Source organism: Pteronotus mesoamericanus, unplaced genomic scaffold (assembly GCF_021234165.1).
Source record: "Pteronotus mesoamericanus isolate MK-2021 breed Mesoamerican mustached bat unplaced genomic scaffold, CSHL_Meso_final scaffold_85, whole genome shotgun sequence".
Taxonomy (NCBI): Eukaryota; Metazoa; Chordata; class Mammalia; order Chiroptera; family Mormoopidae; genus Pteronotus; species Pteronotus mesoamericanus.
In genome coordinates this window covers 72,953,362-72,975,222 of record NW_026555329.1, presented here as the reverse complement: position 1 = coordinate 72,975,222, position 21,861 = coordinate 72,953,362, and the positions used below count along the sequence as shown (strand labels likewise).

The 21,861-nt window shown below is 46.9% G+C and overlaps 1 protein-coding gene across 2 annotated transcripts in view; it reads left to right on the top strand.

Annotated features, from left to right (window-relative positions):
• ATP6V0A4 (ATPase H+ transporting V0 subunit a4) overlaps nucleotides 1–21,861 on the top strand; it is a 62,423-nt gene that overhangs the window by 20,027 nt on the left and 20,535 nt on the right. The window contains exons 4-15 of one of the 2 annotated variants that reach the window (XM_054564597.1): nucleotides 666–799; nucleotides 1,853–1,931; nucleotides 2,203–2,297; nucleotides 6,295–6,420; nucleotides 6,892–6,986; nucleotides 8,201–8,327; nucleotides 9,812–9,894; nucleotides 10,730–10,823; nucleotides 13,368–13,580; nucleotides 16,837–16,987; nucleotides 17,874–18,013; nucleotides 20,011–20,168. In XM_054564597.1, coding sequence (XP_054420572.1) covers nucleotides 683–799; nucleotides 1,853–1,931; nucleotides 2,203–2,297; nucleotides 6,295–6,420; nucleotides 6,892–6,986; nucleotides 8,201–8,327; nucleotides 9,812–9,894; nucleotides 10,730–10,823; nucleotides 13,368–13,580; nucleotides 16,837–16,987; nucleotides 17,874–18,013; nucleotides 20,011–20,168 — 1,478 coding nt within the window. In that variant the 5' untranslated portion in view covers nucleotides 666–682. Of the gene's footprint in view, nucleotides 1–622; nucleotides 800–1,852; nucleotides 1,932–2,202; nucleotides 2,298–6,294; nucleotides 6,421–6,891; nucleotides 6,987–8,200; nucleotides 8,328–9,811; nucleotides 9,895–10,729; nucleotides 10,824–13,367; nucleotides 13,581–16,836; nucleotides 16,988–17,873; nucleotides 18,014–20,010; nucleotides 20,169–21,861 lie in introns of both variants that reach the window. The other variant, XM_054564596.1, reaches the window with a different exon arrangement.

The following is a 21,861-nucleotide window of genomic DNA, read 5'->3' as shown; positions in this document are numbered from 1 at the left end:
AGGGGAGCAGAGGCCAGATTATGTCTCCCTTTGTGGGCCAGGTTGAGGGATTTCCGGGGGAAAATGGAACAATGGAAGGATTAGTACAGGAGGGGTAAACCCAGTGTCTGGCAAATCTTGTTATAAAATGATGTGAGGAGAAAGGGGCCCACTCTGGGAGTGAGCTAGTTCTTCCAGAAGGTTAGACTTTAGGGAAAACAATTTGGTTTCGCAGCAGAAGTGCGGTCCAGAGGGTCTTTGACGGAAATGGATTCTAGATAGATATCCTTATTCCATATAGAGAGCGTATAGAGAAATCTTACTTCATTTTTAACCATTACCTATTGATGGATACCTTGGTTCGATCCACATGTTATAATTAACATATACAATGTTATCGAACCTTCCTTGTAGAGATCTTGGGTCATGAATGTAATATAATATTTTTTATTGACTTTTTGGGTGTGACAATGGTTAATAAAATTATATAGGTTTCAGGCGTACAACTCTATAATACATGATTTGTATGTTTGGATGTTCACTACCCAAGTTCTGTTTTTTTATATTGGGAGTGATTCCTGTTGGATGTTTTCTTTCCCTGCTGGGTTTAATTTAGCTCAGCAAAAAATGTTCTCATCCTAAGGTTTGCACGCATTTGCTACCTCCAATATCCCTGTCTCCTTCAGACCAAGGCTGGGTCAAGATGGCGTCTGTGTTTCGAAGTGAGGAGATGTGTTTGTCGCAACTGTTTCTCCAGGTGGAGGCTGCATATTGCTGTGTTGCTGAGCTGGGAGAGCTTGGACTGGTTCAGTTCAAAGATGTGAGTACCGCATTCTTTAGAGGCCAGAGGAAGGTGGAGCTGACAATTCTTTCATACCACTTCTCGGCAGTGCACACACCTTGGGAAGAAGAGCCCTGGGCTGGAATAGGTGGGATTTTGTGGTTCTAGTCCTCTGATTCAGCTTCGCGGTACCTTTGGGCGGGTGACTTGCAAACACGTCCTCTCTTCTTCTGTGCGTGTTTCCTCTACAGGAATGTTTTGAAGCTCTATTGCTATCACTACATGTTAGATGCATCATATTCTAGTTCCTATGCAGTAACCTCAAAGCATTGGGTACATCCAGTTGCACGTGGATTACCAAACCTTGTTCTGAGGAGAATTCTTCCTGACTTGTCTGTCTGAGGACAAAGTATCCTGGAGTCCACAGCCTCTAGAGTGACATTCTGGGACCGCTTTCTCGAGTGTCATGTTGGGGTATTATTTCCCAGAGGCATGTCAGATCCTCATCAAGCTGTTTTGAATCCAGTTTGGAAAACGGGTCTCTACTCTTCTTTACTTCCTCCCCAAGGTCAAGGCTAAACTAAGCTCCTGCCTGGAAGGATCATGTGTTGTCCTTTGTGTTCCCAGTTCTTAGTGCAGGACCTGACTTGAGGCACTTCCTCACTCACGTTTATTGGGCTGAGCTGAGGGGTCATCAGCCCGAGGACACTGAATTTTTATTAATGACCATGATACATAGCATACATAGCACCGAGCTGTGTAGTTTGCAGGGTCCCGTCATATTCATGACTCCAGTGAGGATTTTAAGGCTCACGGGAGACAATACATGCAGCTAAAGTGAGGAAACCTTAACTGTGGAAGGGCTTGTTTCCCTTAAAAGGGTAAGCAGGCCAGAGGGAAGGCATGTGGAGGATATTGAGTATAAAAACATCAGGGTGTGTTTAGCCAGTCATATCTGTCTTGTGTATGGGAATATCAATTTCTAAGACTATCTCAGTGACATTCACCAGCATTAAAAAATAGAATAAAATAACCAGTACGATAGCATCTGTTGCTGTAAATGTGTGCCATGTGGTGTTTTCCCTCCTCTAGTTAAATGTGAATGTGAACAGCTTCCAAAGGAAGTTCGTGAATGAGGTCAGAAGGTGCGAGTCCATGGAGAGGATCCTCCGTAAGCCAGTTTTCTGCCTCCTGTCTCACTGGGAACTGGCGGGGAGGGACGTGGCGTGCAGGTCTTGATTCACAAACGTGTCCCTCTGGGTGACACTTTTCAAAGTGATCCTGGAGGCAGGGTGGGGAGGTTAGAGATTGGATCCAGGAGCTGCGTGGGGCAGGTTCCTGGGGCAGTTGTCCCTGAAAGCCACCTGTCCTGCCTGACCCCATTTCTTCGATGCGAGAATATAGAATCACCTTGGGCTCTCTGGTGGTGTCTCTTCACTCAGGTTTCCTGGAAGATGAGATAAAAAATGAGGTGGAGGTTCAGCTGCTGGAGAAGTCCCCACCGACGCCCCTCCCACGGGAAATGATCACCCTGGAGGTAGGTCCTTCCCTGCTTTGCTCAGGACAGGTGGGGCGCCCGTCTCCTGGGAGCGCGAGAGCCTCTCCTGGGCCCATGTATGTGGTTTTCCACTTACCAGAGTCACCTCCCTGGGAAAATTCCATTGGCCAGTTTTGGAGTCGCTCCTTCTGACCCAGGAGGGACTCTTTTCTTCTCTCCTGATGCGGCCCCAGGGAAGCTCACCCCGCTCTGGAGGATGGTTTCCTTTGCGGGCATGAGATTCTGGCAGGCAGCAAAGTCTCATCTGTATGGTGCCACTGAACGGGCCGCATGCTGGCTCGCTGGGTCCCTCCGCCCCTCCCATCACAATGCTGTACGTGACGTCCCCAGGACTTAGTCATCTTACAACTGGGCCTTTGTACCTTTTGACCACCTGCGCCCGTGTTGCCCTCCCCTCTCACTCGCTGCCCGCGACAATCACCAATCTGTTCTCCGAGTTCAGTTTGCTTATTTTAGATTCCACGGGTAAGGGAGATCACAGAGTGTTTGTCTTTCTCCACCTGATTTAGGTCACTCAGCTAATGCCCTCAGGGTCCATCTGTGTTGTCGCAAATAGCAGGATTTCCTTCTTTTTTATGGCTCAATAATACTCTTTTGAATCTAGACATACTACCTTTCCTTTCTCCATTCATCTGTTGTTTCCATATCTTGGCTATTGTACATAAATCTGCAGTGACCGTGGGGTTGCAGGTTTTGTTTTTGTTTTTTTTTTGTTTTTGTTTTGTTTTTGAGAAAGAGATTTCATTTCCTTTGGATAAATACCCAGAAGTGGAATTGCTGGATCCCGCGGGATGTTTTCCTAGTGATCTGGTGGCCAACAGCTGGTGCACCGAGCTCAGTGGAGGCTGAGGCCTCAGACTGGCTTCTGAGATCCAGTGACAAGCTAGCAGTTTTCTTCAGCCAAGGACATCATGGCTGGGGGGCCCCTGTTCTTCCCTGGCTCTGTCTACTTTCCTGTGTAAAACACTGAGTTCCTGCCATGCCCAAGGCAACTTAGAGAGAAACAAGAAGTGGCCATGTCCTCTAGCAGCTTCTAATGCAGATGGTGGAGCAAGGGGGAGGGGTGAGGAGGTGGGAGAAGAGGTAAAAAATATGGCACAGGCAGATTGTGGAAGGCTCTGTTGATGCTTTCTTGATTTAAAAAAAAAAAAGGTTTAAAAAAAAATCATCACCCAAGGACATTTTTTCATTGCCTGTTTTTAGAAAGAGAGAAAGGGAGAGAGAGAAACATTGATTGGTTGCCTCCCATACGTGTGCTGACTGGGATCAAACCCATAACCTGGGTATGTGCTCTGACCGGGAATGGAACCTGAGCCCTTTCGGAATAGGGGACAATGTTCCACCCAACTGAGCAACCCAGCCAGGACCAAATTAGAGTTTTTGATCCTCAAAGGAGGAAGGGCTCACTAAGGGAGGCTGGCAGGTAGAGGGAAGCCTCGCTGAGCTTAGCCTTACCTCGGGCTCGGTTTGTCTTTATTTTCTTTTAAGATCACTTAAAAGTCTTGGAATGTTTGTGATCATCAATAGTTTCCACCTAGGTACTCTCACAGAGCTAGGAGACTGGCAATCCCTGTAAAAAACATCTTGGATCCATCTTGTCATATTAAAATCTGGATATTTGGGGAGAAGGCTTCTAACCAAAAAGCAGTGAATAGGATCTCCATAAAACTATCTCTAATTTCAGTCTTAGCACTGGCCTCCTAACTCAGCCCTGCTGAGTAACAGCTCCCCTGCCACCCTCATCCCCTGCAGCCTCTTTCCCACCTAGACCTGGCCTTGGGGACTGTGAGGTGTCATTCTGGCTTATGCATCACCCTCATCTTATGGGTGAGGTTGGGCAGAGGTTTGCCCGGTTTTCCAGCTTTCTGTCTAACCATCCCCGCCTGGTCTGCCTCCTGCCACCAGCCTCACGTTGCCACGGCTCACGTTGCTCTATCTTGCCACCTCCTTGCTCAAGAACGCAGGATGGTTCCCTCCTCACCTGTCAGATCCTGCTCGGCCTCAAAACCTGCTCTCCCCAGCTCTGTTCTACTGCTCCATTCCTGCACTCTGCTTGGGCTGCTTTTATGTGATTCATTTCTCACCTCCAAGCTTGTGTTCGTGCTGGACCTCACGTTCAGAGCCTAGGGAGCCAGGTCCCTCAAATCTGACCACATCTCCAGACTCAGCTTACCTTCCCTCCCTCCCTCCCTCCCTCCCTCCCTCCCTCCCTCCCTCCCTCCCTCCCTCCCTTTTCTTTCTTTCTATGGGGAAGGGAGGGAGAAAGAGAGGGAGGTAAACATCAGTGTGTGAGAGACACAGATTGGTTGCCTCTCACGCGCCCCTGGCTGGGCACCCTGCCTGCAACCCAGGCATGTGCCCTAGCTGGGAACTGAACCTGCTACCCTTTGGTTTTCAGGCCAGCACTTCATTCACTGAGCCATACCCTCTGGGGCACCTCACCTGTTCTGTAAAGCCTTCTCTGATTGCACCGAGGCACGTTAATTTCTAAGTTTCTCGGAGCTCCTAGGCTCCTGATCTGCATCACATTTTCATGATTTGTCCCCTACTTCAGTGGTTCTCAAGCTTCTTGATCTCAAACACCTTCAGACTCTTGAACATTATTGAGGATCCCAAAAGGCTTTATTTATGGGGGTTATACTTATCGATATTGACTGTGTTAACAGCTAAAACTAAAAAAAGTAAAATATTTATTAATTCATTGAAAAATAGTATCTTATTATATGTTAACATTTTAAAAATGAAAAATAACTATTTTTGGGACAAAAACTTTAGGGAGAAGCACTAAATGCATGGCCTGATAGAAGACTGGCTTCTCACATCTAGTGTTTTAAGTCAGTCGCGGGATGTCCTTCTTACTGACGTATATAAAGATAATTCAGCCTTACACAGATACATAGTTGAAAAATGGAGGAACATTTCAATAGCCTTTCCAAATATTGCGGATATTCCTCTTTGATATTACATTGAAACTTGACAAGCACAGAGACTTTCTTGCTTTTGGCAACCAGGTAACACATGTTTTTTTTCCAAGTTGAGTCAGTTATGTCTCAGTACCTCAAAAAGTCAGTTCATCCCAATGAGTTTGTCACTGGCTGCCTCATAGGCTTTGAAGTTCTACTTTCACATACACTTGTAGTGATGACCAGTTAGGTAGGGGGAACCCGGACATGTGCCACTCTCTATACTCAGTACTTTCCGGCGGGATATTATTTATTGTAAAGATGAAAATAAAACAACATGAGCTGACGAGAGTAACATCTGTCTTACCGTTGATCACGGGAATGGATTGATTGATTGACTGATTGCTCCTTTGGTAGAGTTGTGTTGTCCTCCAACCTGCCCTGGAGGAGCCATTGGTTCGTGATCTTCCCGCTGAGAGCGGCTGAGACAGAACATGCTCTAGATTTCTTCATGGGCCTCTTTCTCTGTGTGCTCATTGGGGAAAGGAGATTGTTCTGTTCTTTGTTTTCATCTTCTTGCCCTCTGTGCCCACCCTTCCCTGTCCCTTTTTTCCCTGGCTGTACCTGGCTCTCCAGACCCCAGCCCAGCTGGTGGTTGGGCGGGGGCAGGGTATGTGTGCGTGACACATCGAGTTTCTCTTTTTATATTTTATTCATCATTACAGTGTGTTTGGGCAGAAGGAATCCTCAGCATATAAATTCACTTCAGCTTTCCCTGTTAGTGTTTTAAATGGGGAAGAGACTTGTAGTTTGCCAAAGTGCCTCACTGCTTTTTTCATTCCCCCAGGGTGTTTTTGCATCCTCCCCACGATGAAGGGACTCGAGAGTGTGGCTGGCTATGGCTTATAGCTGTACAATCACCCTGAGCTAATGACTGAGCAGGCCACTCAATGTGTCCGGCTATATTATGATGCGCTGAATGTTTGTTTTCTATTTCCTTCTGTGTTGTGGTTAATGTACAGTAAATGTCACAGTACTTCCTCCTGCATTATCTTTTTTCTCTTGCCTTATAGACTGTTCTAGAAAAACTGGAAGGAGAGTTACAAGAAGCCAACCAGAACCATCAGGCATTGAAGAAAAGCTTCCTAGAACTAACTGAACTCAAATATCTCCTGAAGAAAACCCAGGACTTTTTTGAGGTCATTATTTGGGGACCGTTAGTAAAAGGGCCCTTCCCCTCACACCCAGAGCCTCATTTTTCTATTTTGAAAACTGGCTGGTTTGGAATATGAACGAATTCTCGTTTCTGCCCCATGGCTAGGCCACTGGTGAGCGGGAGAGTGTGCTGGGTACAGTAACTGGTGTTGGTTGAATTAAATGCAAATGGAATGATATAATATTATTAAAAAGAATGTGTCCCAAATGGCCAAGATGGAAGTGGAAATCAGAATAAAGCACAACAGTTAGTTTGAGCAGGTTTGGGATTTTGGAAGGATGAGATCAGGGAACCTTTTTGATCTGGCAAGGAGCACTCTGCTTTTTGAATTCTGTTCATTATTTGAAGAAAATTAAAGCTTCCTTTAAAACAGAAGAGACCTTGAGGTATGGGGTGCTTTTAAGGTAGTTTAAATACAGTTACTAAACACAAATGTTGATTGTCTAACTTTCAGACGGAAACCAACTTGCCGGATGATTTCTTCACTGAAGACACTTCGGGCCTCCTGGAGTTGAGAGCCATGCCGGCGTACATGAGCGGGAAGCTGGGGTAGCGTAACTCTGCTTCAACAGTGAGGCGACAACCGGTCCTGGGTTGGCAGCCCAGTGCCCGGCGTGTTGATAGATCTCCCAGAGTGTTTGAATGAATGAATGAATAACAAATAGCCACTGGAATGAGAACAAGTCCACGTGAATTACTCCATACAGTAGTAAACCAAGTGCGACCTTAGTGGGTTGTCAGGGTTGCAGGTTCTGTTACCTTGTTAGTGGCGACACCAACATTCTTGAGCCAGGAGAGTGCGATGTTTGTTTTGTCCCCACATGGGAAAGATGTGGGGGTTAATCATTTCAGGTTTGTTTTTTTTTTTAAACTGTTCCCTGGCTTTGGAACAAGGTTTATGGGATATATGTTTTTTCTTTCAGTTGGAAATTTTTATTTGATAAAATAGATTTGGACTTTGAGTTGAAGTGCAGTTAGAAATGGGGTAGTGAAGCAATCAACTCATTCACAAGTAGTGGTGCTACAATGCGCTTGTACCCATCGAAATGTGTGGCGATCCAAAATGGTCGGATTTCACCCAGTGTCCAAGTAAAATTGGTAAATTGCTCAAAGTGCTGAGTTTTGCAGTTCTGGTTTTTTATTCCATAGCTACTGGATGACCTGCTATTTAGGTACTGGGCATTGAATTCAGAATGGAAAGAAAAAAATATTTATTGAAAATATTTGACCAGAAAGTAATAGAGGATCAACATACATTTAAAAAAACCCAGACCATTGAAAGGTGCCATCCTTAAGGTTAATGTGTAGGGTTTGGGTTAGAAATTATCTAGATACTTGGAAGCTGGTAAAAGTAAAGATGTATGCAAATCCATGGGTATGTTTCACTCTTAGTATATTATTTGTAGACATACACAGAGACCATGCGGAGCATTTTGAATATCTACTGCCTTCAGCTACAATGCTATTTATAATAAAGGGTCTGTCATATTTGTAATTGCAAATAATTGAATACATAGTATTGGGATGGTTAAGGAAACCTCACCCTGTCAAAGAAAACAGGAGGTCACAAGGGACTTAGGGAAAGTTAGGGCCAGGAGGCAGGGCAGCCTTGTGACCTCTGCCAGTAGACCTGTCCCAGCATCTCCTGCCCAGAAGGAAGTGGCCCTTCGGGGGCTTCACCTCTTTGTGTCTTCCAGAGCCTTCTCCCTGCACCCCGCTGCCCGTACCTCAGTAACGCTGCCTCTTCTGCCTGTTGACCCCAGGTTCACCGCCGGCGTGATAAATAGGGAGAGGATGGCTTCCTTTGAGAGGCTGCTGTGGCGAGTTTGCCGGGGAAACATCTACCTGAAGTTCAGTGAGATGGACGTGGTCCTGGAGGATCCTGTCACGGTGCGTATCTCAGGCGGCAGCGGACTTTCCCCCCAGATTGTCTGGGGCCTCCCCAGAGGGGCTCTGTTCCTGCAGACGCCGAGTCTTTGGCTCTGTGAAACCAGTATCTATTTCCTTACTTTCTCTTTATTCCTTTCTTATTCCTTTCAAAGAGATTCTTATTAATACCTCATTCCTTCAGGAAATTTAGCTATATTCCATCCGCGCTAGACAGCAGCTGTGTCTTAATCACAACGAACTAAACTGCTTCCGGCCAGTGTGCCTCAACCTTTGGTGTGCACACGAGCATGAGAATGACCTGGCGGCCCTGGCGGGCGTGGCTCAGTGGGTCGGGCATCTTCCCACAAAGCAAAAGGTGGCCTGTTCAAGTCCCGGTCAGGGCACATGCCTGGGTTGTCCCCAGTGGGGGGCCTCCTAGAGGCAACTGATCCATGTTTTACTCTCTCTTTCTCCCTCCCTTCCCTGTCTCTAAAAATAAATAAATAAAATCTTAAAAAAGAATGACCTGGGGAATCTAGTTAAAATGCAAATTCTGCTTCAGTGGGTCTGTGTGGGGCTTGAGAGACTCCGTTTTTAACAAGCTTACCGATGCTGGTAGTCAGCAAACCACACGCTTCCAATGAGGATGTCGAGGGTGGGCTTCCTTGAGTGACACGCGTTCGTTGCTATTAACTGCGTAGGGCCTCTAGCCTTCCGGCTGGTATTTAAAGCCACTTACACTTTGATTCTGAGAAACCAGGCTTATTCCTAAAAGTCTTCGTCTTTTCCAGAGTAAAGGCTTTTAAATTTTGTTTTATAGAAAACACTTTTGTAGTTAAATAAAATTTAAAATAAGATGAAAACTCCTCTGGATGTGTACTTGTTTGTTCATGCGTCTCTCAAGTAAAGGGCTTAGAGCTGAATACATGGCCCAGCTGCGATCCAGCCAGTGGAAGGGATAGTGGGGTCGCCCCTTTAGGGCTGCACTGGCCGCCCTGCAGCCCCACACGGCCTGCCTCGGTGGCCTTGACCTCGGCCATCATGGCTATGGACTCACGTCGACTGGGAGAAGTTGAAGTTTCCAGTTTTACATATATATATATTTAACAAACATATTTATATATTTAAACATTTATGTAAATAATATATTTACATAATTAATTATTTGCATAAGTATTTAAATATATCTAAGTACATTTATACTTATAAATATATCTAAATATATTTAATTATAAATATAAACATATATTTAATAATAAATAATGACAAAATATATAATATATAAAATAATAATATACAATAACATAATATATAATAACGACATATAATAATATAATAATATGTAATATATATAATAACATAATATATAATAATATATAATATAATACTAATAATATATACTAAATATGTTATTTAAAACTTAAAAACAGAATTTCACATTTTGATTATAGTCTAACTAGAAAGAAAAATTGATTTTTTATTTTTTACTTGTTTGGATTTTTCAGAAAGAAGAAATTAAAAAGAACATGTTCATCATCTTTTATCAGGGAGAGCAGCTCAGACAGAAGATCAAGAAGATCTGTGAGGGGTAAGAGGGGGGTAGGGGGGCGGGGGCGTTGTGGGGGCGTCGGTGGCTCTCCCGCTGGCGAGGCGGGCGGGGCCGGGTCGGCGGGCGCACAGTGGGAAGCTGACGGTCGGGCCGCGTTGAGGTCCATTTAGGGATTTAGAGTAACTTTCCCATGTGTGACGAGAGTATGAAAAATGCACCTGACTTTTCTGAATTTATTTTTTATTTGTTTTCCCATTGCCATTTATCCCCCTTATACCCTTTCCCACCTCCTCCGCCCCCTCCCCCCTGCAATCACCACAGTGTTGTTGGTGATCTTGAGTCCTTTTTTTTTTTTTTTGCAACTGACTTTTAATAGCTGTAGGAGTGGGAACAGAAAGGACTTAAATAGACCACATTGAACGGTAACTAAAAGTGGACGTTTTAACCATTTGAGTTCATCCCTGCTCTCAGGCAAACCGCATGCTAGGCTGTTTCTGATGTTAACAGAATCATCGCATATCCAGCCCCTTAGGGGCAGAAATTACTCAGGAAAGAAGGACGTGACTGCGCTAATAAGTTCAGGGGGAAAAGAGGGACAAGTTAAGCTTGCAGTCTTATTTACATAACAGCTCACAGCCCTTACTGGTGGAATGAAGCTCATTCCTGTTATAGAACCTCAGCTTTAATTCAAATTGTACGAGCTGTGTGGTGGGAACCCTTATAATGCAGTTCATTTATTGACGGCCGCAGAGGGAGTTATTCCAGGAAAAGGTGGCCTCTCACCAAACGCAGTAAATAGCGATGTAGCAGACGAGGACATGCAGAACACTTTCGAGCAGTAACCACATGTCCCTTTGGAATGCATTAAACACAGGTTTCGAGCCACCATATACCCCTGCCCAGAGCCTGCGGCGGAGCGCAGAGAGATGCTGGCTGGTGTCAACCTGAGGCTGGAGGATTTAGTCACTGTGAGTGAGGGGTGTAGACGCATGGCCTGAGAGGTGCTGCCGCCGGGGCCACCTCTGCGTTGCCGAATAAGTCCTGCCCTCTGGGGCGCTGGCTGGAAACCAGGTGGAATGCTTGTTCTGCCTTCCAGCTCGAGGAGCAGCAGATTTCGCAATTAAGACACTGTTCCCTAGGCTGGAGACGATGATCCTTCATGTGAGTGATGCTTTGGCTGGGGTTGGAACTGACCACACCCCAAGGCCACCTTGGTCTGAAAAAAAGGAGCCCTTTATCGCCAGCCTGGCCTCATCTGTTATATAACTAACTAGCCAATTAAATGGAACAACCAGTCTGGTTCTTTTTCTGCTGAATTGCCTAGTTGCTTGAGTCAACCAATTACTTCTGTAAAAACAGTCTGGTTTCGCCATGTGAACACGTCCCAGATTCAGATCTTGTGAAGTCTGTTGTCACCTAGGGTGGCTCTCTTCACTTGTATGATTAGTACACTTCCTTTAATAAACTTTGAATGTGCTCACATTCAAAACAGCTGGTCCCTCTCCTACGGTGAATTCGACATCCATGCTGTCCAGAACTTTCTGTGGTGGTAGAAATGTCATATAACCTACGAGTCCGATGCGATTGCCGTGCGCCACACGTGACTGTTGTGCACTTGGAACATGGCTGTGCAACTGAGAAACTGAATTTTTATTGAATTTTAAAAAAATTCTCCGAGGATATATGTGTTTATTGATTCTAGAGAGAGAGGGAGGGGAGGGGGAGAGAGAGAAAGAGAACAAAACATCGATGTGAGAGAGAAGCATTGATTTTTTTTGCCTCCCAAATGCACTCCAACTAGAGATCAAACCCACAACCTAGGTATTCCATACACCAAAAGATCTCAGGTTTGATTCCCGGTCAGGACTATTTTTGTTTAATTTTAATTGAATTTAAATTCTAGTAGCTCCATGTGGCTGGTGTATTGATCAGCACAATCTAGATCCTCAATGACTGTCTTTAGAAATTATGTGTGTTTCAAAACTCCTAGGCTAACAGACATCCTAAGTGCCTCAGAAAAATCTGCGTTTGATGTCTTTAATCCTCTTTATTCCCCCTTTGTCACTTGTCAAGGAGACTATTTCCCTGAAGCAGTTTCCCGTGAGGCCCTTTCCCCCAAATGCCTCCATAGGAGAAGGAACAGAGGCTATCCTGAACTTTATGTTTCGATGACTTGGGTGGCCCTGTATAAAGGTTACCTATTTTTTCACCAGGACAAAAACTAACTCCATTAAATAAATTCTCTGTGGGCCAAATCGTCCATTCATTGCTTCATTCGTTAATTCATTGCCATTTGCTGGGGAGATTATGAATGTAAAGCATTTTAACAAGCAGATCAGTTTCCTGTAACTAACTACCATAAACTGGGTGGCTTAAAACAACAGAGACTCACTGTCACAATTCCAGAGGCTGGAAGTCTGCGAGCAAGGTGACAGCAGACATGCTTCCTCGGGAGGCTCTAGGATAAGATCCTTCCTTGCCTGCTCTGCTCTGCTCTAAATCTTTGGGTTTCCCCCAAATTCCTATGTTGAAAATCCAGTGCTGCCCTGGCCGGTGTGGTTCAGTGGACTGAGTGCCAGCCTGCGAACTGACAGGTCGTCGGTTCGATTCCCATTGGAGCACATGCCTGGGTTGCAGACCAGGTCTCCCGATGGGAGCATGCAGGAGGCAACTGATCGATGTGTGTCTCGCACACTGATGTTTCGCTCCCTCTCTTTTTCCCTTCCTTCCCCTCTCTCTCAAAACAACACCAACAAGGAAACCCCAATGCTGAAGGTGATAGTATTAGGAGGTGGGGCTTGTGGGAGGTGATTAGGTTATGAGGGCAAAGCCCTTATGAATGGGATTCATGTCCTTCTGAAAGGAGTCCCCAAGGGCTTGCTTGCCCATCCCCCCACACGAGGATAGAACTTGAAGTGAGCAACCCAGCAGTGGGCCCTCACTTAACCACGCTGGCACCCTGATCTCTTCCCGCCTCTAGTGAGAATGAATTTCGGTTGTTTGTAAGCCTCCCCGTCTATGGTGTTTTATTACAGCAGCCCTACTGGACGAGGGCGTCTTCAGCTCTTGGCTTTCCTTGGTTTGCTGAGGGGTCACTCCAGCCTCCCCTCCATCACATAGATGTTCTTCCCGCTGTGTGCCACTGTCGAGATTGCTTACCAGGATGCCCGTCAGAGTGGAGCAAGCCACCCTACTCCAGTTTGACCTCATTTTAACATGATTGCATCTGCAAAGACCCTATTTCCAAATAAGATCATCTTCACAGTGGCCAGGGATGAGGACTTAACCTATTATGCAGGGAGACAGGATTCCACTCATAATGATAGAGCTGGAAGGAATTTAGAAGAAAAGCATTTTGCCTAAGGGTTTGAAACTCGGGGGGCTACGCTGCTCATGAAAGTTAAAGGCCAGAGGAGGGGGCCCGCCGCAAAGGAAGCCGCTGCGGCTGACAAACCCCCAGCCTTGCAGCTTTGCCAGACGTTCCCATGAGCGTTCCTTGTTTTTTTGCCCAGGTTATAACACAGACAGAGTCTCACCGGCAGAGACTCCTGCAAGAAGCAGCTGCCAGCTGGCACTCCTGGGTCATCAAGGTGCAGAAGATGAAGGCCATTTACCACATCCTGAACATGTGCAACATCGACGTCACCCAGCAGTGCGTCATCGCCGAGATCTGGTTCCCGGTGGCAGACACCGGGCGCATCAAGAAGGCGTTGGGGCAAGGCATGGTGAGTGGCGGGTGCAGCAGGGAAGGCAGAGGGTCAGTCACGTCCAGCCGGGGCAGCGCCCCACCTAAGTCACGTGACCGTCACAAGCAGCTTGCTGGTAGGGCTGTCACCTTCATCTTTGTATCTTCAGTTTGTAACCCGGTGGCAGGGCACGCATCAGGAACCCCTTTTCTTCTTAGCATTTGACAGTTATTCGCCGTTCCTTTCATCTTCAGCAAGTGTGTAGTGAGCGCTGATGTGCCAGTCGCCCTGCTTGTTCTGACTGTGGCCCCACAGTTCAATGTGACTGTAGGTCCCAGCCTCTGCCTCATGGAGTCACAGTCTACCTGGGAAGAAATATAAGAAGTCACCTGTAACAGCAGCCACAGGAGTGGGGGCTCCCAGCGTCCTGCCTCTCACGGTGCTTGTCGTTCACCTCTCCTGAGGTTCGCCGTGCACCAGGGCCGAGGGCTCTGCTGGCCTTTCTAGAAAGGCAGACAGGAAGCCTCCCCATCACTAGTGCGATTTCAGGCTCTGCCCTAAATAGTACAAGGTGGCCAAACACACGACACCTGACACTGGACAGAGGAGTTTGGCAGCAGTTTACTAGTCACACATACCCAGGGGAGAAGGACACTCCAGGTCACACAGAGCCACGTGGAAGCTGCACTTGGGACCTATACTGGGAAGCAGAGTGAAGCGGCAGGGGCTAAGGGGGCAGGCTTTGTAGTGATGGCGGGGGGGGGGGGGCCTGGTTTCCATGGGAGGATGTGATTAGCTTGTTTTAATCATCTGGGAGGCGAAACCCATTAGGCGGAAGCCCAGACAATGTGCAAGTGGCCTGGCTGGCAGGGGGACACGCTGGCCGAGGAGCCTGGCCTGCTGGGTGGGTGGCTTATCTGGTGAGACCAGAGGGACTCGTGGCTTGGCCTCTGGGGCCCTGTGAGACTCAATGATGTCACAGCAGCACTTGAACTTGTAGGTCTTATAGTGCTGTTGTAGGGCTCTTGGTAGAGAGGGGCCCCTCTGAACAGATAGCATCGGAGCGGTGTCCTTAAATGTCAGGGGGTGGGTAGGAGAAAGAGCTTTCAGGCTGAACGCGTCTGAAGGTAAAGGGCTTGGGGATGAATGCGCCTGAGAGAGAGGAGCTATCTTTGTCCCGTTTATGTAGATGAGGAAACTGAGGCCTGAGGAGTGGAAGTAACCTGACTACGGTCCTGTAGCCAGGAGACAGGATTTGAATGTCTTCACATCATGGTCCGATAACTACCCACATGGGGCATTTATGGAGAGCATTTAGCTCAGACTGGGATGGGCAGGGGCCTTCCTGGAGGAGGTAACGCAGGAGCTGAACCGAGGAAGGGTGGTCCGAGAGAGGTGGGGAGGAGCGTGCAGAGCGGGCCCCCCTGCAGACTGGCAGCTGGAAAGAGGGCTCAGTGGCTGGGGGAATGGGAAGGAGGTTGGGGAGGCTGCGGGCAGGTCCCCAGGACCACCTGGCGGTGTGGGGGAGCTGGTTTCATTCCCATCTTGGGTGACAGGATCCAGTTTGTGGAGAAGAGTGCAGGGCCATCGGGGAGGAGCTTTCCAAATGCAAGGGTTTAACTGAGCAGTGTCATCTGTAGTCAGGAAGGGGTCCGACTGCTGCAAGGCTGCTGAGGGCTTTTACAGCATCTTCATCCTCTGAAATAATCCAAGTGTTTCCGCAGGTAGGAGCAGAAGGCCGTAAGGGGGTAGGAGATGAGACAAGTGTAGGGGGACAGGTATTCTGATCACCAATGAACAAAAAATATAATACTTGGAGCCACGGCCGGGTAGGTCAGTTGGTTAGAGCACGGCCCTAATACACTGAGGTGGCGGGTTTGATCCCCAGTCAGGGCACATGCAAGAATCAGCCAATGAATGTATAAATAAGTGGAACAGCAAATCGATGTCAGTCGCTCCCCCCGCACCATCTCTCTAAAATCAATAAGTAAAAATTAAAAAAAAATACTTCAGTTATGCTACTATTACATCTGCTGCTGCTGGAGGGCATGTTGGAAACAAAGGAGGAAGCCATAGGCCTTGGCCTCAGGGATGTTGTAATCACACCCATGGAAGGCAGAGAATCACAGAGTGAGGCGCTCCTCTACTTGCGGAGGTTGCTTAACCTCTCTGTGCCTTCGGCTCCTCATCCCTGACGTGGGGCTGTGGCACCGCCCGGTGGCGCGGCAGGAGGACTGGCGAGCACTCGGGAAGCTGGCGCTAAGTCCCACTGAGGGTGCAGGTGGCAAACGCTGTTGGGGCTTGGAGTGACCAGAAGGTTCCTGGGGAGTGAACTTGGAGAGTGGTTCACACGTGGGCCAGCGAACAAGGGAGGGGGCTGTGTGGGGTTGGCTGATGTCCACGGAGAAGCTGTGGGGTGCAGGTGTAAATGGAGGATTAAATCAGTGGTGTAAAGAAGGCTTGATTACAAGGCAAAAGAGTTCTGGGTTCATTCTTTAGGTAATAGGAAGCCTTTGAGGGTTTCTGAGTAGGAGGGTAACGTGACTACAGTCATGCTTTTTGTTTGTTTCGTTTTATTAAAAGAAGGATCACACAGTCTGGAGTTTCAGGTAAATAAATGCAAAGGAAAGAGATGGGGGAAGATATGGGGGTGGGGCCTGGCTGGTGGCGGTGGCAATGGGAGGGAGAGGGATTTGAAAGGGACAGTTAGCAAGACTGGGAGTCTGGTTGATTGAATCAGGAGAAGGGAAAAGTCTTTGGATTCCAGAGTCTAAGGGGTTTAGAGGACAGAGACTGTTGAAGGACCAGCCTGGCTTTAGGGCAAGTTGATGCCATTCAGTTCTAGCCTCCTGGGATACATGGGGTTGCTGAGGCGGGAGAGTCGGAAAGCCCAGGCAAGCAATTACAAAAGAATCTAAATTTGGAAGAGGGTCGGGGCCATGTGGAAGACTGAAATGAAATTTGGAAAGGGGATGAATTCTTGAGGGTCGGTGGAGAGAAAGGAAGGGTAGAGGCCCAGGACCGAGGCCTGAATATGCATTTCCAGAGCAGGAGAATGGGAATGGCCAGAGAATCAGGAGCAGCCCTCCTCTCTTGGCAACTGTCCTGTAAGGTGAGTTAGGTAGGTAGTAGGAAGGTATGAGCTGTTACAGGAGAGATCACGAGTCTCAGAGAGGTCCGGGAATCACCCCGCGTTCACCCAGTAAGTGGTGGCAGAGGCTGGCCTGTGACCCGCGGGCTGCTGCCCAGCCCAAGGCTCTCCTCCTGACGTTTCTGTCACGTGCTCTTTTTGCAGGAACTAAGTGGCTCCTCCATGGCTCCCATCTTGACAGCAGTGCAATCTAAGACAGCTCCTCCCACGTTTAACAGGACCAATAAATTCACAGCCGGCTTCCAGAATATTGTAGATGCCTATGGTGTGGGCAATTACCGGGAGATGAACCCAGGTAAAGGGCCTGACAGGTGGCATGCCCGAGCACCTTGAGAAATGAAAGTTGGGTAAGATTTACCCCTGCAGGGGCAGTCTCGGAGGTGACTTGCTTAAAACAGTGACTTCCATAAAGTCTCTTTTGGTTTGTGAGTGCTCTGCATTGTCTTCTGGAAAGGTGGTTAGTGAAAGGTTTGTTCCTTGTCAAGATTTCCCCTGTTCTCCCTTACACTACAGCCTTATCAGTAGCCAGATTTGGTTCTTGTTTCCTTAACAATTCAGTGAGGGTCATCTGTAGCCATCTTCTCAGTCTCAGAGTTGTGTGGGAGAGAGGGAACACACAGAACTTGGAGTCAGAAGATTGCATCCTTAGTGATATAAAGCGTGATATTGGTAACCTGGTTTGTACAATAAAGGGGTCGACCAGATGGCCGTTAGCCAAACGGTTCATGATGCTGTTCTTCTCTGGCCTGAGTCCCAGCCTAATTTATGACCCATAATGCAGGGGCCCCATAGGTTGAGGGTCTGCTGAGTAACTACTGAAGGTATGTGGTACGTGTGAGTGGGAGAGAAACTGATACACGATGGTAGTGGAAAGAAAATAGAAAGCACTTAGAAAACCGATTTTAAATCCCATTAAACTTTGTGACCTTGGGCAAGTCACTTAACCGCTTCCAAACTCAGTTTATCTGTAAAGCGGGGAATAATAACATTTACTTGTTGAAGAGCTAATGTGTGTGGGAGCTAAGCCAGTGTCAGGGGCGCAGATGTTGAGAGATGACAGGATCAGGAGGACACCAGGGAGCCCTCATATCACGAGAAGTGAAAGAGAGAGAGACATCTTTAACGGGGAGCCCAAAGGATTGTTGGGAAAACTCAGGCTGGTGCGGGTCTCACCTCTGCAGCTCCCTACACCATCATCACCTTCCCCTTCCTGTTCGCGGTGATGTTTGGAGACTGTGGCCACGGGACTGTGATGCTACTGGCAGCCCTTTGGATGGTCCTCAACGAGAGGCACTTGCTCGCCCAGAAGACAGACAATGAGGTGGGTGTCCGTCAAATGTCTCCCCTCATTCCCTCAGGATTATAAGTAGAATATTAAAAATGTGTGTGTGGTTTTCACTGCAGAAATAACATGTTTTGGGAAAAGTAAGGGGAAAATGGAAAGTAAAAAAGGGCCAAAATTCAACATAAAAACTCCTGGCCAAAGGTATATCCTTTGATGGTTTGGTACAGTTCCTTTTAGCATTTTTATTTTGTTTTGTTTTTTGTACATTGCTTGGCAAGGTATTGATTTTTGTTTTTCTAACATTGATTTTTTTTTCTTTGATTATGAAAGCAATACACTCCCATTTAAAAATTAGGATAATGCAGCAATATACTTAGAAAAACAATACAATTAATGTTTTTGTATCATCTTTCCAGTTTCTTTTCTGTGCTTATACAAAAATATAGAATTTTCAAAAATTGGGATCAAATAGTGCATATTAATTTGTAGCCTCCTTTTTTATCACTTAAAATATCACAAATAGTATTTTATGACCAAACCCTTTTCCTACAAGCCCATCATCAGTGTCCTTATGAAACACCAAGAAATCCCAAATACTGTGATTTTCATTTGTACACTTGAAGTTTTTACACCTTCAATGAAGCTCCTTCACAGAGTGATGTGCGTGTGAAGGTTGAGGCAACTCAAGAGTCTGCATTGTTTCCAAGTTAATCAGCTGGGGTCACTTTATGGCCACTGTTTCCTACCTTTTACAAAGTGGAAACATGCCTTTAGCTATGTTCTGAATTTTAAGACTATCTGCAATCTTTTTTTTCAGGTTGACTTAGCTAGAGCTAGTTCAGTGATGTCATGGTGAGTTAATCATAAGCCAGGTTAGTGATAAATCAACCTATGACCAATATAGTTTTTCACAACACGCATTTTAATAGATGTGGTTTCCTGTAATAAATATTCGAAATCTCCAAGTCACGCTCAGCAGCTCTGTGGCAGGTTGCTGTGTATCGCCCAGTATCGGGGAAAGCACTTTCTCTTCTTAGTGAGTGGTCTTGGCAACTCAACTTTATAATAAAGACCCAAAATGAGTGTAGATTTGACTTGCTATAAAATTTAGCAGCCGTGTGAAGCCAGCTCATTGCTTACCTTCTGGGAGGATTGAGACAACAGCCACCCATTTTCAAGTCCCCTCTTTTATAGGTGAGGCCTCAGTTTCCGCTTTAGTTACTTTTTCTAGCCAAGGATGAATGAAAGAATATGAGGCTTAGAATGGCTTTTGATCAAAAAGACCAAGCTTGGCCCTGGCCACCTAGCTCATTTGGTTAGAGTGGCATCCTGATATACCAAGGTTACAGGTTCAATCCCCGGGAAGGGCACATAAAAGAATCAACCAACAAATGTGTAAATAAGTAGATCAACAAAGTGGTCTTCCTTCCCTTCCCTTCCCATCCCTTCCCTTCCCTTCCCTTCCCTCTTTCTTTCCTCCCTCCCTCCCTCCCTTCCTTTCTTTCTCTCTCCCCCCAACCTCTAAAATCAATCAAAAAAAGCCCTTTCCAGTATGGCTCGGTTGGTTGGATCATTGCCCCATACACCAAAAGGTTGAGGGTTTGATTCCCAATCAGGGTCCTAGGTTACAAGTTTGATCCTCGGTCATGGTGCATACGGGAGGCAGCCGATGTTTCTCTTTCATATCGATGTTTCTCTCCCTCTCCCCAACTCCCACTCTCTCTAAAATCAATAAACATATTTAAAAATAAAATAAAAGTAATCCTTCCCTCCAAAAAAGAATATGATGCTTATATGTTTTGTTTCCATAGTAGCAGCTACCAGTCTAGGACTTCTCTAATTCACCGATAGAAGCTCAGGAAAATCATGATGCATATGCTCTCTTGCTTTTGGGTCTTGTTGATGTCTGCATCATCATGTGGTCCCTCTGGACAGGCCCCACGTGCCTGGCCGTGGAGGCGTCCTATAACACACCCCCCCGGGGCCTGGGTCACAGCTCCCTGACCGTGGTCCCCTCTGTCTCCCTGTGGCAGATCTGGAACACCTTCTTCCACGGGCGCTATCTCATCCTCCTCATGGGCATCTTTTCCATCTACACGGGCTTCATTTACAACGACTGCTTCTCCAAGGCTTTCAACATCTTTGGCTCTTCTTGGAGCGTCCGACCCATGTTTAGAAATGGCACGTGGAGGTAAGTTCACAGACAGAGGTGGGTCGTTCCCTGGCCATCCAGGTGGCCTCAGTGACAGCTTTTGTGGCTGGGTGAATCTACCCCTGGCTCCGCTCAGGGGTACACCTACAAAGTCAACAAATAATTCTGTTTTCTCAACTGAGCACAAGACCTAGCGCCATGTCCTCAGTACCTGTGCTGGTAACTGTAATGCATGGAAATAGGTTTTAAAACTTAAATTCAGCTAAGTCTATATCATGGAACGCGTGCTATGCACCAGGCACTTTTGTGAAAACAAGGACAGCAAGGTATAAACTGGGCATCCTAGCAGTCGTAGAAGCAGGCTTCCTGAAGGAGAAGGGGGCATGTAAAAGGCTCCGTGCTCTGGTGGGGAACCGGAGTGAGTGTGAAGTGATGCATGCATGCACTTAGGATTGTTGGTTGTGGTTCTGTGAACAATGCCCCTGGTATCTTGAGAGGGATTGCACTGAATCTATAGATTGCTTGGGTTGTATGGATGTTTTAGTGATGCTAATTCTTCCTGTCCATGAGCACAGTATATTCCTCCACTTACTTGACATCCATGGACGTAGGACTTAGGCTTCGCTTTAATAAAGGCCGGTGCAGGGACTGAACTAGAGAAGATTGGTTTCTAGTATGCAAGGCTCTATACTCAGCAGAAGGGCATTTTCTTTAACTGCCAGGCAGCTTGTTAAAAGCAAAGGAGGAGATGGTTAGTTTTGCAATCCTGGTTCCCCGTATTCGCCTTGTGAGCAATGGGGTGAGGCGGGCACAGGTAAGTGGGGAGGGCAGGTGGGGCGGCTGCTGAGATGCGTTGGCTGCAGACAAGTGAGACCTGGGCGCTCTCCACACCCCCGCCAGCCACATCTCCATAGGCATCGCACGATTCTTTTGTGCAGCTAATCAGGTCAACAGGCATCAGAAGGGAAACACAGCCTTTCAGGAATGGAAACTTCTGTGGGGAGGGGGAAAGACTTTTGAGTTTGAGAGGTAGGTCAGTTGGAGCAAGGGCAGTGGGGGAGAGGGGACTGCAAAGGACACAAATAGAAACCACGGCAACTCTGTGATCTTCAGCTGCCCGCATCACGCACACATGTGAGGTACTAACCACAGTAGTTTCAGGGCTAATTTGCAAGGCCTAGAAGTCACAGGTGATGTTCCCTCACCCAGCTTCCTTAAGTCAGGTTGAGGTTTCTCTGTCTAATTCTGTAACTTCCAGCTGAAAGTAGGACAGGAGAGGACCAGAGGGAAGCGGAGACAGAGATGTGTAAATGTTTTTGCAACGTTGCATCCCATTGTTCCTCTCCTGGGCAGGGTAGGACTCTAAAATTTCTATTTAGGGTATTTCAAGGTTTTTACCTGCTCCCTGAAATCTTCTAACATCATCAAGGGCAGGGGGAGAATAAGAATAAACAATCAGTGGGTTTTTCAGTAGAATAGATTCAGTCCGGCATTCTGTCTGACTCAGAGCGCTCCCAAGTGCATTGGAAGGGCTCGGTGCTGACGCAGGCACAGGAGGCTCAGAGGGCTGCCACGGTGTGGCTGGGCCACGGAGTTTCAGTGCCTTCCCCTTTAGTTTCTCTGCTGGTAGAGAACAGGAATATCAAACAAATAAATCAATAGAATAAAGAATAAAATATTTTACGGAATTACAGATGGCTGTATTTACAGTATTTTCTGCCTTTTCGTTTGT